This window comes from Topomyia yanbarensis, chromosome 2 (genome assembly GCF_030247195.1).
Source record: "Topomyia yanbarensis strain Yona2022 chromosome 2, ASM3024719v1, whole genome shotgun sequence".
NCBI lineage: Eukaryota > Metazoa > Arthropoda > Insecta > Diptera > Culicidae > Topomyia > Topomyia yanbarensis.
The window spans coordinates 228,080,969-228,096,322 of NC_080671.1; the positions used below are offsets into that span (position 1 = coordinate 228,080,969).

A 15,354-nucleotide genomic window follows, 5' to 3' on the forward strand; every position below is an offset into this window, starting at 1 on the left:
TCTTACTTTTGCGAATAACTTTACTGAAGACTTCAAATATTTATTTTGAATGCTTTAAAAGTTATGGCTTGTTGTTTGTGGATTACTCTTTGTCGTCTATTTATTGTTCAATATAGTAATAATCCATTGAAATAAGCCAAACATTATTTCGATAAATCGAATTTTGTATTTCATTTTTCTATCTACAACCGCTAGAAATAATCACCGAACACTTCCAAGTTGTCTGGAAGGAACTTGATAACTTATCAGTACAAAAATGTTCATTTGTGCGAACCTTCTGACTGCATTTTTTCTAACTTATAACCATCGGATCGATCTGAAACATATCGGAAAATGAAAAGCGAAATAAATAACTCCAAGCAACGGCGTAGCCAAGAGAAGGTTTTGGGGTTTAACACCATACAACCACCCCCCCCCCCTCACCAGACCCAAAAAAATATTGGATTGAAGTTGAAAATTTATTGATGCAGACTGATTTAATTCAATATTACAATAACAATTATTTGATCCGTACATTGATAACCTGTTGTTGTAAACATCATGAGGACTTTTGATAAATTGTCGGAATGGGGTCCTGATATGTAACTGATCTATTGGTCTTGATTTCATAGTTGTCTAATTGCATCAATATCAAATTCTTGCCTGGAAACATTCCAATAGAAAATTCCAGAGTTCTGTAATCAATCATAATCCTCAGATTTATTTTCAAATTGAGCTCGTTTTTGTAGAAATGTACTGTAGTAAGGGTCTTTAGTTAATAGGAAGCGAAGTTCAAATTGATTTAATGTCTATGAAACATAGAACTGCTCACCAAAAAAATGCATAACTTTCAACATTTGCTAAAAATGTTTTTGCTTTTCTCATTCACTCTAAAATTCGTCAATCTAATCCCGTCCCGGAGGGCCGAGTGTCATATGGCAATCGACTGAGTTCGTCGAGATCGGAAAATGTCTGTGTGTATGTATGTGTGTGTATGTGTATATGTGGAAAAAAATGTAACCTTTGTTAATCAGAGATGGCTGGATTGATTTGCACAAATGAAATGAAAAATTTCAAAATCAAATTTGTATTTTTGATGCCAAATGACTTTAAAATGCATGAAACATTGAGATGTTTGACAAAAATTGACTTTTTTGGACTTTGGTACATTTTTGCTTTTCTAATATAGAAAGGTTATGCAATCACTCTAAAAATCGTCAATCATACCGGCCCGGAGGGAGTATGCAGTGAGGGGTTGCTACTTTAAAATTAAAACTAGTTTAAAATTTCGTAACAAGTTGAAAATGTTCGGCAGGGCCTGGACCTTCCGGATCTTTCTCCATGATCCGCCGCTGGTTTCAAGCGATGTTTCAGTATCACATAGTATCTCAAGATCGTGACTGTCGATCCGTTGTATGTATGTGCAAATCGTACTGAACATGTAATATTCATTTCCACCATTGTATTGAACATAACCAGCCATGGAATCGTAGTCTGGACAAATGAGAAAAGCACAATTGCACCCACCTAAAACAGGTTTTTGTTTGGAATGCGTCGAGTTGAGACGAAAACGTAATATGATTAATAACGAGGATAACACTTTCCGAATGTAGAGAGAAATTTATGAAAAATGACGATTTCCATTCGACTCTAGCAGGTTCTGATCGATTTTGATGAGCAATTATATGTATAGGTCAAATGTTTAAAATCAGTAATTTAAGGTTAAGATAGCACCATTTTGAAACCGCCAATTTCGGGGGTTTAGTATCTTCAATGAGTTTTACAAACGTTAAACAGCGCATCATTTGATAAAATAATTTTGACGGTATATCGTCCAAGAAGTATTTATGGTGAATTTTCTCAGGTTAATATTCATGTTTATAATAAAGTCTCAACAAATTCGCTAAAGACAACACGAACTCTGTTAATATTTTCTGAAAAATTAATTCTGCATAATTTTAAAACTTCAAAAATTACTGTTTCGGAATTATGCCGTTTGGACAGTATGATCGATTTTCACCAAACCGAATTTCTGGCAAGCAAGTAGAAACATAGTCGTTCTATACTCGTTCACAAGAAACTTCTTCGAATGCTGAATATCTATTATAATACATAGAAACCCCGATTTTATCAGCCAAATATGAACATATGTTTGATGGGCTCTAGCAGACGAACAAGACTGAATTTGAGTAAATCCTTTCTTTCGCATGTTTTCCTTATCATGAAGATGGAAATATGTAAAAATAAAAAGTTCATCATAATCAGAAATAGTTATCAGACTACATCAAGGGACGGGAAGAATATTTTAACAGCTTCAGTTTATTATAAAGAAAAAAATTGCCCGATTTAGTCAATGTCCCCATTTTGTCAGCCTAAAATACACCATGAGATAGATAAAAATGGGTCTTTATTGTATGTATTATTCTTTATTGTATGTATTATTTCACATTTATAGGTACATTTCATTTTTGGGGATTTTTTATTGCATCGAACTACAACAATTTTTAGGTAGCTTTCAAGGGGTTATTTTATAAACTTCTTCCAAAATTTGGCGAACTTATTCCAATTCGTATACCAATTAATTGGTATACTTAAGGGTTTATATGTTGCAGATGGAGAAAATATTGAAATTTTCAGCTTTTTTCCTACACAATATTACGTAAGCTTATTAAACAATTTTTCCTAATAAGTTTGTGAAAATTAAAAACTATTTGAAATTTTTTAATCGTTTAATTTTTTATTTAACCGTGATTTTTTAATAAATAGTGACCATCGCTTCACAACGTAGTCTATTTTTCATGGCTTGCGGTGAGCACGATCTCTCGAATTACTGAACTGAAAATGATGGAAGAGAAATTAATTTTTAGTATTCTTTACAGATTTATCTCGCCGCGCAGATAGCTCTGAATTAGACCCGCTGGTGCCCTAAGACGATTTCGCTAGGTTTTCAGAGCACTGTGCACCCAGTGCATTAACGCAAGTGACGGAAGGTTATCGAAAAGTTTCGTGAAAATGAAAATTCCAGTAATGATGATGATTTTCCCAAATGGTTCGTTTTCGAGAGGTTTTTATTTGTTCTTTGGCATTAGGATTAGCGATAATAATTCAAATCAAGGATACTAGGGGAATTGTGGGAAAAACCGACACTGTGGGTAAAACCGACACCCCACAACTTTTCCTAGAAATCAAATTTTTATTCATTTCATAATGATACAATATTATTAGTAAGTTTATTTAGAGCATTTGAAGAAAAATTGGATTTACGTTAGTGTGCCGAATGTCATAAAAATTAACAAAACATTCGACAGCAGCGTTCATACTCGTCTGGATGTAAAATTTCGTTGGTAGATTTTAAGGTTTTAACCGAACGAAAGCTTTTCAAATCACCCCATTCTTCAGTACCTATTGTTATCGGCCTGGCCTATGATCAACTAGGTGCATTGAAGACGAGTTTGAAAAATTCAATATTTTTAAATGCTTTTATAAAAAAATGTGCGCTGTTGGGGTAAAACCGACACCATATGGTTAGGGTAAAACCGACACCCTGTTAAGATGGTTGTGTATAGTTGCGATTCATTTCAAAATACTGGGGATCTTTGTGACACTTCAATTAGCCTATTAGAACACTATAGTATTAGCAGAAATACACAGAAATACTTTTATTGTGTTTATTTCTTGTAAGTCTCTTTAAAAATCAAAAATTGGAATTTTTGCTTATCTGATTCTAACGAAGCTTTTGCGATTTCTGCAAAAAAGTCATCAAACCGAATTTCTAGTGTTCTCTTGGTTTGTCATAGACGAATTTTATCACAATTAGACAATGATATTATGTATACCCCAATAGATCGTTGATGATCAGAGTCCGAAAAATCAAATCTGAAAAAGATAGTTTTACTAAGAAGTGTGGGTGTGTCACTTATAAGTGAATGAATCCAATTAGCAGAACGTAGAACGCTTGAAAATCTTCTCTTATGAAATAAAATGACACTGGAGGTTGCAATGATGTGCGCAAGGATTATTTGGAAATACTCATATCAATAAATAATGCTATATCATAAAATACTCTTATTTATAGTACTACGCTTTCGAACTTTCTTCCCCTCACTACATGATGAAGCAATAAAAAGCACATATTTGCATCATACATACTCACACTTTATTAATCACGCATGTATCTCATTTTTAATAAAGATAAAGATTTTAATAAAGTGGAGAGAAAATAAATTAAAGGGGGTGTCGATCTTACCCCTATGGGGTGTCGGTTTTACCCGCAGTGCTTACAAAAAGTCACTTTGTTTTCCAAGTTTTACAACCAATATTTTTTAATGAAATTAATTTTTTGAAGCGCTGAAAAAATTAAGTCTTGTTACGAATTTTCTGAAGAAGAATTCTGCATAAAAATTATAATTTTATTGGTTTTGTGGCAACTTAGAAAAAGTGTTAAGCTTAAGGTGTCGATTTTAACCATAATTCCCCTACTGGGAAGTCACCTTTAGAAAAAGTCGAAGTCGAAGTAAAATTTGGAACTGCGATTCCATTTCAACGCTTTTTTGTGAAAAGGGCGATACTTACAAATATAAACATAAGGTTTTTTTTTCATACATGCGAATGAAGGCTTTGAAACGCAACAAATTAACCTAAAAATTTGGATTCTACGATTTTGCTTTCTTAAACTACAGCAAAAAATACAACGGGTGAAACTGTATTTTTGTTTGTTTATTTAAAGTTTCGCCCTCCACGCTCCATGCAAACAATCAGGGCGATACTTTTTTTGCTAGCAGTTTAGAGGCGAAACTGTTTTTTCGTCTTTTTTAGGATTATCAAGCTGATACCAGCTGTAAATAGTAACAATGATCGCTATTGAAAAAACCCGGACGAAATCGGTGGTGTAAAACTGTAGTTATTGTAAAAAAACGTAAGGGCGATACTTCAATGCTGATAGGTGGGACCGAAAATGTAAACAATCGCCAAAGGGGCGATACTATAATTTTGTCAATTTCAATAGCAAAAACAAATTTTAATTTAATAATTTCAAATACTTTATGAAGTTTTGGGTTTCGATCACTGAATCATGCAATCTAGAATATAAAACACTGGAAATATTCACTGTTGATTTTCTTTGAATGGTGTCACTGCTAGTAGTTTTCAAGAAAAAGCGTTGATTTCTTAGTTCTCAGTCGCGTTGGAAATTTGAGTAAAGTATAAACTTCAAATCGATTAAAAAAAAAATTCGAATTTTTTGGCTCAGTACAATATATAACCCCTTTAGGAAAATTCAGTTTTCGCACCACAATTTAGATATTTTATTAACAGAGCATTAACAATAATTCGTTGGTATGTCTATTTTATGGGCCATTTTTCGCTTTCCCATTGATTTGGTTTGAGATTTCTAGCACTGATGTTGTCCTATGCTGATTTGAGCGATTCTCTGAGTCCTGCCACTATCCCATGTAGTATGTGTTATCAAAAACATCGCGAAGCATCAAGATCCAAATGTTCTCAAACGATACAATATCCGAAGAGAGTGATAAGAGTTATAAGAAATGTCTCATCACACTGTTAGGTGGATTAAAAGCGTTTTTTAGAATAAGTTTGGGCAAAGCGGCCTAGCCATCTCTGAGAAAAATTAGTGACATTTTTTGACACATACGCGCATACACAGTGTATTACACACACATACAGACTTTTTCCGATCTCGACGAACTGAGTCGAATGGGATATGACACTCGGACCTCCGGGCCGGGATCGCGAAGTATCAAGTTCTAAATGTTCTCAAACGTTATAATATCCGAAGAGACTGATAAGAGTTATAAGAAATGTCTCATCACACTCTTAGGTGGATTAAAAGCGTTTTTAAATTTTATGCTAATTGACATACAAAACAGTAATTTTATTACAGAATATAATTCTAAGTATCATTTTAAATCAAAATGCATTTAACAAATATCTTCCAAAATGCGATAGTTTTCGAAATAATTGGAATTTCGCTCCAACAAAAACAATTAATTCATGTAATTATGTCCTTTTTAAAAGTTATTCAGTTTACCCCATCATAAATTGTCAAAAGTCTAATATTTATCATTTTAAAGACATATCAGAAGCTTTTTCAGTGTATTTGGATCATGGAGAAGCTTTTAGTAAAAAAGTTTTCCTAACAACAACTTTTGACAATTTTTTATAATTCATACTATTTGCAGTCAAATGTAGAATTTTAGTTTTGAATATGATTCTAAATGCCATTTTAAACCAAAATGCTCATAACAATTTTTTTTTGAAATGTAGTAGTTCTCGAGATATTTTAAATTTTTTTTAACAACACAATTAATTTGTTTTATTACGACCTTTTCAGAAGTTATTCGCGTTTCTCCATCAGCAATAATTAGTTTTTCGCAAGGCCCATTACATTTCCTATAACTATCCCATTTACATCAAGGCGATATTGTAAACCGTTTGAAAACTATACAAAAGCAATAAAAATATTATTCAACCTTAAACTATATAATTGAATTATATTTTGGTTGTTTTCATATAGCTTTCAAATGGTTTACAATATCGCCTTGATGTCAATGGGAAAGTTATAGGAAATGTTATGGGCCTTAAGAAAAACTAATTGTTGCTGATGGAGAAACGCGAATGACATCTGAAAAGGTCGTAATAAAACAAAATAATTGTGTTGTTAAAACAAAATTTAAAATATTTCGAGAACTACTACATTTCAGAAATTTTTTGTTATGAGCATTTTCATTTAAAATGGCGTTTAGAATCATATTCAAAAATAAAATTGTACTTTTGACTGCAAATAGTATGAATTATACAAATCTTACAAAAGTTGTTGTTAGGAAATTTTTTTTACTAAAAGCTTCTCCATGATCCAAATACACTGAAAAAGCTTCTTTTATGTCTTTAAAACGATAAACATTAGACTTTTGACAATTTATAATGAGGTATCGCGAATAACTTTTAAAAAGGATATAATTACATGAATTAATTGTTTTTGTTGGAGTAAATTTCCAAATATATCGAAAACTATCGCATTTTGGAAGATATTTGTTAAATGCATTTTGATTTAAAGTGATATTTAAAATTATATTCTTTAATTAAATTACAGTTTTATTTGGCAATTGGTATGAAATTTAAAAACATGTATAAAGTTATTGTTAGAAAAACTTTTTGCTGATAACTTCTCCATCAAGAAACCACATTTTAAATGTTTCTTTTCTTTTTAGATTTTTGTTGACAAAATATAAAAAATTAGAAAAAAATGGTTTTTTTGTTATTTGAATTTTTATTATAAATTTTTGTTTTTGTGAAAAATGACATTTTTTTCAGTGTATGTTTTCTTCGTGCAGAAGTATTCATTACCTGTAACTCGTTCTCAGATAGTTTTACTGTATAAAATAGAAATTATTGCACGTAGAAACGTTTACGCCCTTTTAAAAAATTACGCTTGAGTCAAAATAATATTGTTGACTGTGGAAAATGTTTAGTCTTCCATGCCGGCTGAACCTGTAAAGTTTCATCGGAGTCTAGGATCGTGGGTCACGATTTTAGAGATTTGCGGACGGATCTTCGTGGAATTCCTCTATTTAGATCGTTTATACGTGTCTCTGTTTGAAAAAAACCTTACCATTTAATTACACAAATATAATGTACAAAATGTGTTTTCTATATGCTGCGCTGAAAAAAATATGAAAATATGGTTGTCTACCTAACGTTAACTATAACGTGTAAATTAAAAAAATTCAATAAAAGTTGGTAGGTTTTCTTAAAAAGGCCATATTTCGGTGGTTTGTTGACCGATTCTAATTATTTTTTCATCATGGAACAGGTGGACGTTTCATCAATAAATTTATTTAAGAAGAAAATAAAATAGGGTTGTCTACCTCAAACATTAGACAACATATTTACTACCATTATTTAGTTTATGTTTTTATATTCAAAACGATGACCTATCGATTTCTATACATTGGTTTAAGGTTGCACAGAGAATGCGCAAAATTCGCAAGCGAAAAAAGCAGTTTTTTTCCACACCGTATGTCAGATCTTCATAAAAATCAATCAGCAGTACTGTAACAACATTCTACACACGCTGATTGATTTTTATGAAGATCTGACATACGGAAAAAAACTGCTTTTTTCGTTTGCGAATTTTGCGCATTCTCTGTGCAACCTTAATGCAACGAACGCTAACTAAAAATTATAGAAAAATAAGAAATCATAAATTCAATATTCAAAAATGTGAAGGCATTTGCAGATTCAGATCAATTTATGTTATGGTACGGTTTTTGTTGGAAATATTGTACATTCGTGATTCGCTGGTTGGGTTGACAGATGTCAAAAACTGGTCAAAGGGGATGTTATAAATACAAATGCATCTGTTCACGTCACTAACTATTGTCAGTTTTATTGTCTAAATGAATTTAATAATAGATTTGCCATTCAGATGCTTTTTAGTTCGACAATGGACCAACCAGCGGAGGTCCAACTAAAAAGCGGCACCTGTTAAAAATTGTCCAACCAGCTCCAGTAGCAGCTAAATTTATTTATTTGTCGTTCAGCAAGAAATGCCCTGTTGATACATGTATACCTGCTACTATACAAGCCGTAGCCCCTTAAAGTTAGCTCAAAACAACCAAAAACTGGCATTCATCCTTAAAATGAATAGAGTTGGTTTACTCTGCAAAACGATGTGTTTTGAAAGCATCTACAACTTTCTACAACATTGAAAAACAGTAAAAAATCAAATTAAAAAGTTTCAGTCAAATAACGCCTTTTAAGGAGGTATCCCGACATGTACTTCAATTTCACACAATAACCTATTTAGTTTAACAGATAGTGATTTTGATACTTCAACAAAGTTTCATAAAATCATTTCGTCTACAAACTTTTCTTATATGACTATCAATTTTGGCAACAACTTGCAAAGTTAATTTTTTTATCTGCGTATATACCCCCTTAAATCAAAATTTTCCAACATTATATTAAACTACTCAAAAAATAAAGAAACCTTTTCGAAGACATCAAAGTGCTATAACCAATAGCTTTGTTGCAAATATCGATGTCCGACTTGTTTTGATTTCGTCCCACTGTGCATCGGAAGATAACGATGTTGATATGTTCCTCGATAATAATTAGTGGACTAAGTTCATGTTTTGGGAATTTCGTTTTTTTGTCTTCGCTATACCGACCCAAGCAATTTTAATTTTTTTATAAACGAAACTCAAAACATTAAATTTATGTTCAAAACTATCCTGGCATTATACCATATACCATTATACTACCATACCGGTGGTCAGCTATTTTCGTCCGCGTCCCTTATCACCAATTTTTATACAGTAATTCATCAGCAGTGTTATCTTTGAAAATGAACCACCTTGGTTATGCAACTAATTTTTTCCGATCTTTTTTTAAATGCAAATAATTAAGAAATCTTCATTTTGTTATATTCTGAATTGCACATATTTTGTCGTATGTAAATTTAAATGTATTTTCATTTAATGGCATTGTAAGGGAACATGTATCCGCCGGTTGATGCCAATCGAGCTGGCATTTCTTTAGACTGAGTAAACTAATTTATTTGACCAACTAGGAAACGAATCCACTGGGTCTTTAATGCGTGTGGGAAATACGCATGGTCTTGTCTAAGTGAATGACTTCTGAATTATGTATGAAGGTGGAGAATTGACAATTCGAAAGATCAATTCAAATCCAATTACCAATTTGCGGCAATCATTTCAGCACGAGGAACAAATGTTTTATGGTCATATTTAATGCTTTACTTTTAGTCCATTAACTCATCAGTCAATTATACTGAGCTAAGAACATGTACGTATTATTTGGAAACGGGGGGTGTTTGATTCGTGCATGATGTTAATATCGTTTAGGAACGCAGCATTTATATTTTTTCTGTTTCGCGTCTTCATTGTAATATCGGAACGTTTACTCGAACGAAGTGGAAAATTTCAAGTTACGGGATCTCAATATGCGTGTGATTATACCAATAAGGACCATTTATAAATTCTGGCACGTTATTAGGAGGAAGAGATATGACTAATTGTGACATATATGGGAGGGGAGCACGTCATGTGCTTTGACGCAATCGGCCGTTTTACGCACGATTGCGCCATATATGGTCAAGGCTTCTGTCTGTCACGTTACATTTTTACGCATATTTCATAAGATAAGTCAGCAAAAACAATAAAACCATATTCTATCACAGCTGCACATTATTAAGGTCACTAAGCTGCACATTTTTTCTGCAGAAAGTTTTTTTCTATCATGAACCGTTTTCACTTTATTGTCATTTTGATACGTCTGTCACGTTACACAATTTTCGCAGTTAGTTTGGAGGTTGCCCGACTAAATAGAAAAAGTCTGTTCCGTTGACCCCCAAATTTGCATGAAAATAGTTTTAAGTTGAAGTTTAGAAAACAAGGAAGAGTTTGAAATATAGTTTTCCTGAAGAAAAACTTTGTTTTCGATTTTATGGAGTATTCTCAATGATCTGTCATGTTACAACCAGAATCTGTCACGTTACAGTTCTGCATTTTAATTGAAGCAAGGATATCAAGACAATCGTACACAAATCATCCTTAATCTAGGAACTGAGTATTAACGGGAAATTTCATGTTTATTTTGAAAAACATATTGGGTTTGATTAACAAACGTGAAAAGCTCTTGAAAAGGTCGTAATTTCACGAAGTAACATATTATGTCAAAAGAAAATCCAAAATAACTTGAAAACATTTGCATTTTGAAGGATAATTTTTCGTGAGCATTTTAAATTGAAAACCCATTTTGAAATACATTCTATAACTAAATTATTTAAAGAAAAAAATTAAATAAAAATTCAAAATTAAAAGAAGTATTGAAATATGTCAAAACTTTTTATTGTTATTTTCTCTACGATGTAATTATATTTTTAAGTTTTTTTTATTTGCAATTAAATTTTAAACGTGTTATGTTTTTGTGTTTGGCACTTGTGAGTAATTTATTAAAAGGGCGTATTTTCACCACTAGATATTTTTGTTGAAAAAAAAAATCAAAACATTTCGGAAATTTTTCTTAAGAGCATTTTGCTTCGAAATTATATTTAGTATTAATATTGCATAAGAAAATTATATTTATGACTGGAAATGCTAAGAAATTTAGAGAATACTTGAAGTTAAAATTGCTTTCTTACTAATAACTTCCTAATAGTGCAATTATAGTTTCATCAGTTTATAGGCTTTCGTTAACAAAAAAACATTGTTTTTCTGTAATTGTATTTTAATTTTTTTGTGTTTTTTAACAATGTATTTGAATTTTAAACATTTTTTTGAAAAATTTCACCAAAAATTATTCTCACACAACAATTAATTCCCTAGAACTCGCTATCATATAGTTTTGCTGCACAAAAGGCGATTTTCGAACTATATATTGAAAGTAGTGCATTCAAGATCTCATACGCCCTTTTTAAATATTACTCTTGAATAAAAATTGTTTGTTTAATATTGAAATATACTTAGTCTCCCATATACATGAAACGTAAAAGGTTTCATCAAAATCAAAGATGGTCACCAATATTGACGCAATTGAATCAAACTTGATAGAATTGCTTTACAGCAGAAAAAATCTGTCACGTTACATAAGATAAACTGTGTTTTCTTAAAAATTAGTAAAACTTTAAAGTTTTCACAATATAGTTTCAAAAAGTAGACTCAAAGTAGTAAGAAAAAATGCAGGTTAGACATTGTATGCATGCTGCTGGTGTGGTCCACAAAACTTTTTTGAATTTTTGATCTGTCACGTTACAAGTTATTTGGTTTCCATTACTTCACAACTGAAAATAAGCAATAATCCATATTCATAAAAATTTATTAGGCAATACATCAAATTTAAATTAGACTATGATAGAAAAATGTGGTTGCAAGCAAAAAGTTGAAAATATGGATTTTGTTTACCTTTTTATCTCCTTACGGTCTTTTAGTCATTTTCAGGTCATGCAAGTAGCATCAACAAACTTTCATAAATGACAGACATGGAATTTTTTTCTGGGATCACCATTCATATTTTTTAATATTAGAGGTTATATACATACGGAAAACAAACAGTTTGACGCAAAATTTGATAAAAAATAATTTCGCCTGTGGTTGCCATTTTCGAAGCCTTGACCATATATAGGAAATTCCATAGAACATGAACACTTTTGCGAGTATCGGCATAAAAGTGCTACTATAAAATGAAGGAAAAAAAGTTGATTCGTATTAGACCAAGCGGAAAAATAACGTGGTAATGTGACAGAGAGTTACTTAGTATTGGGTAATCTTTGCGTGACATAATTTTTGAATGTTCCACCATACCACTTTTAAACTGATTGTTTACGGTCTATTTTATATTGTCGACCTCACTCACGACAGCCGGCTGTCCGGAGTTCAAGTTGTTTTCGATGAAATAATCTCGATAAACGATTAGCCAGAGTTTAAATGCCTAGAAGATTTACGTATCCCACAGTCAATAAACTATTCAAACATGCACGAAAATATATTCTCATTACCACTACCCAATTCTTGGTACTTATGGGAGTATCACTGAGTCGGGGCCTTCCGTTAAGTAAGTACCACATCAACACTTCCTTTCTCATCCGAAGTTACGGTAAAGATGGTCGTGGCCCGCAATGGTGGCTCTCAGGCGAAAATCTCGCTCGGACTGGATCAATTGTTATTCCCAAACAATGCTCCTCAAGTAGTCTGGCTGGAAATGAGAGTCATCAGTCTGCAATCTACGAAGTATACCGTGCTAACGCAACGCAACGCAAAACTATACTGGCATTATACCATTTTCCCTTATGAAAAGAAAATGCAGAGATAAATTAATAGTCGCACATAAAATGTAAGAACAAATTCTGTTATTTTCATTCTTCGTTGTGCCTCAGAATTTTTTTTTTTGCTGTTGAACCGTTCTTGCACTGAGCCCATCATTTTTATAACACAAAATTTTACATTTAACTCATTGTGATATCATAGTGGTATCAGGATTTAAGGTTATTGCACGCACATGCAAACAGTAACAAGCGCACACCCTTAGCATTTCCCAAAAAATATAATATTATTAACAAAAATATTTCAGAATGCAGCCATCGATTTCCCTCGTCTCCTATTAACTCGAGTAAAATGTTCACGGTGGAAGAAAATGACCTGACGGATCAGCGACAAAACACACCAGAAAGCTATTCTATATGCTTCAACAACAAGATAGCATCAGGTGCACAATACAAGTGTGGGGAATCTTCTAATACTGATGCTATGATTAGTACTACAGCCGTAAAATTTATAGAAAATACATTTCATAACACTGTTAACAAATCATGCACACATGAATATGGAGTTAGCTCAGATTGGAACTACTTGGAATTAGCATCTCTGAATTTTCCTCAAAATACTCGAAAAGGAAACTTTCATTTACAAAATGACACTGATGAGTCGTTTCACCATGATGAGCGACTAACATTGAAAATCCGTGATATATATTTAGGAGGAAGCTGCTGGATGCTGACAAACTGGCGCCAACAATACGCTGCACCGTATCTGAAAGCTAATAATATTACTTTCTATATGTCAAGTTTCCATGAGGGCCTCGAAGGGACGTCAAGCACAGGAGAAATATATGATAAAAATGTGTATAGAGATCATCAATTGATATTTAATCCAGCGCTTCTCGACTCTAGTCGGATCTTACTGTTTGTGATTACCAATGACACAAGGTCATTAGGAGCAATGACTATGGCAGCACATTACATTGGAATGGGCTACAATGTAGTCATGTGTGTTCAAATGCTGACAGATGGTTGCACAGTTAAAGGATCGCAGGTAATCATTACATCAATTTATTCGGAAATTGCTTTTGTATTTCCTAAATGATTCTGGATTCTACTTTCCTGTTCATCGTTTTATTCTTTCAACCTTTTTAACACTCTCGTTTCAGTTCGAACAGAATGACATCTCTGTTAGCACGTAGTATAGTGCGTAGTGGCATTAAAACCACAGAGAATAGACGTCCATCTCGAACGTTTAGGTAGTTTAAAAATAACGGCCGATTCAAAAGTAATTGGGGTCACGTATTGATCACAAAATGGCCGACATAATCATACCTCTACTAGAAATATGTTGGTATGGCGGCGCTAGTGTTTATACGGGTATTCGTTCAAATATGCACAGAAGTATTTTACATTTATTTTTCGAACATAAATGTTTGTTCTCTGTTTTTCGAACATGGATGTACGTTCTCTGTTTTAAAAATATAACATACCGGAGCAGGAGCGGAGAAACTCGAAATAATAATCGAGCACTAGAATAAACCCAATTTTTAATGCATGATTTTTTACTTTTCGCAGCTGTCGAGTTCGGCTGTCAGGGACTACAATCGTGGACGCACATATCTCATTGATCTGTCTAAACGGCAAGGAATTCCTGTATTCGGTGAAATTGAAGCAGCCCTTGATTGTGCCGTAGAAAAACTGCGAGTACAAGTAAGATAAATAGACAAATCGTTCGACGGTAATTCATAGCGTATTTATTTTTACATTGTGCTACCGGAGATAATCCTATTACAACTAAGTTTCAGTTAGTGTAATACAGCGGTATGTTAATGTTGTTACAGCAGTGTAGTGCAAAAAAGTGGTTACACCCAAGTTCGAACTAGAGTCTATTAGGGTTTTCGATTGATGGCACTGACACCGCGCCAGTGTTTTGCACTGGCACGGTGCCAATGGAACACTCCAGCGCAAATCGAGTGCAGGCATGAATGTGTGCGTGTAGATTGCTGAGCTGTCATTAAACAGCTGAAGTATGTTTATTTACAAAATGAAGCACTTTAATAATTAAATTTGTTTTGCTCTAAGTAAATTTTGTGCGATAGATACGAACAGTACGGGAATAAATAATCAATAGATACAGTGATTATAGTAATAAATCATCATCATATCAAAATGTGTAGATATTTTGATGCGGCACACTCAAATCGCGTTCAACCAATGTTCAAACTCAAATATGATGATGTCTAAAATGTTTTAAACAATTTGAATCATTGTGATACTAGCTTATACGGGAAATTAATCAAATTCCGTACTGAACAACATGTAGAGTTGTGTCTCTTACTGCACGGTTAACTGGGGCGCTTGAAAGGAATCCGATAAGAAGGATTTCCGTAGATTATGTAATTATCGCAACGTTGCGATGGTGACTGATTAGTTTGGAACTATCCCTCTAAGCGGCACTAGTGAAGACACAGGAAGGTGATGATGTTTTCAAAAAAGTTTTTGAGTACGTCAAGATCACCCCGGATACCTACGCATTATTATTAGAATTAACATGCCAGGCAGCCCTAGTGCCCTCCCCA

The 15,354-nt window shown here is 32.9% G+C and overlaps 1 protein-coding gene across 16 annotated transcripts in view; it reads left to right on the forward strand.

Moving 5' to 3' along the window:
* The window catches only part of LOC131682950 (uncharacterized), a 1,036,787-nt gene that overhangs the window by 976,934 nt on the left and 44,499 nt on the right, over window positions 1-15,354 (forward strand). For 9 of the 16 annotated variants that reach the window (XM_058964756.1, XM_058964760.1, XM_058964755.1 and 6 more), the window contains exons 9-10: window positions 13,087-13,826; window positions 14,351-14,485. In XM_058964756.1, the coding sequence (XP_058820739.1) occupies window positions 13,087-13,826; window positions 14,351-14,485 (875 nt within the window). Of the gene's footprint in view, window positions 1-13,086; window positions 13,827-14,350; window positions 14,514-14,554; window positions 14,597-15,354 lie in introns of all 16 variants that reach the window. The other 7 variants (XM_058964764.1, XM_058964765.1, XM_058964766.1 and 4 more) reach the window with 2 other exon arrangements.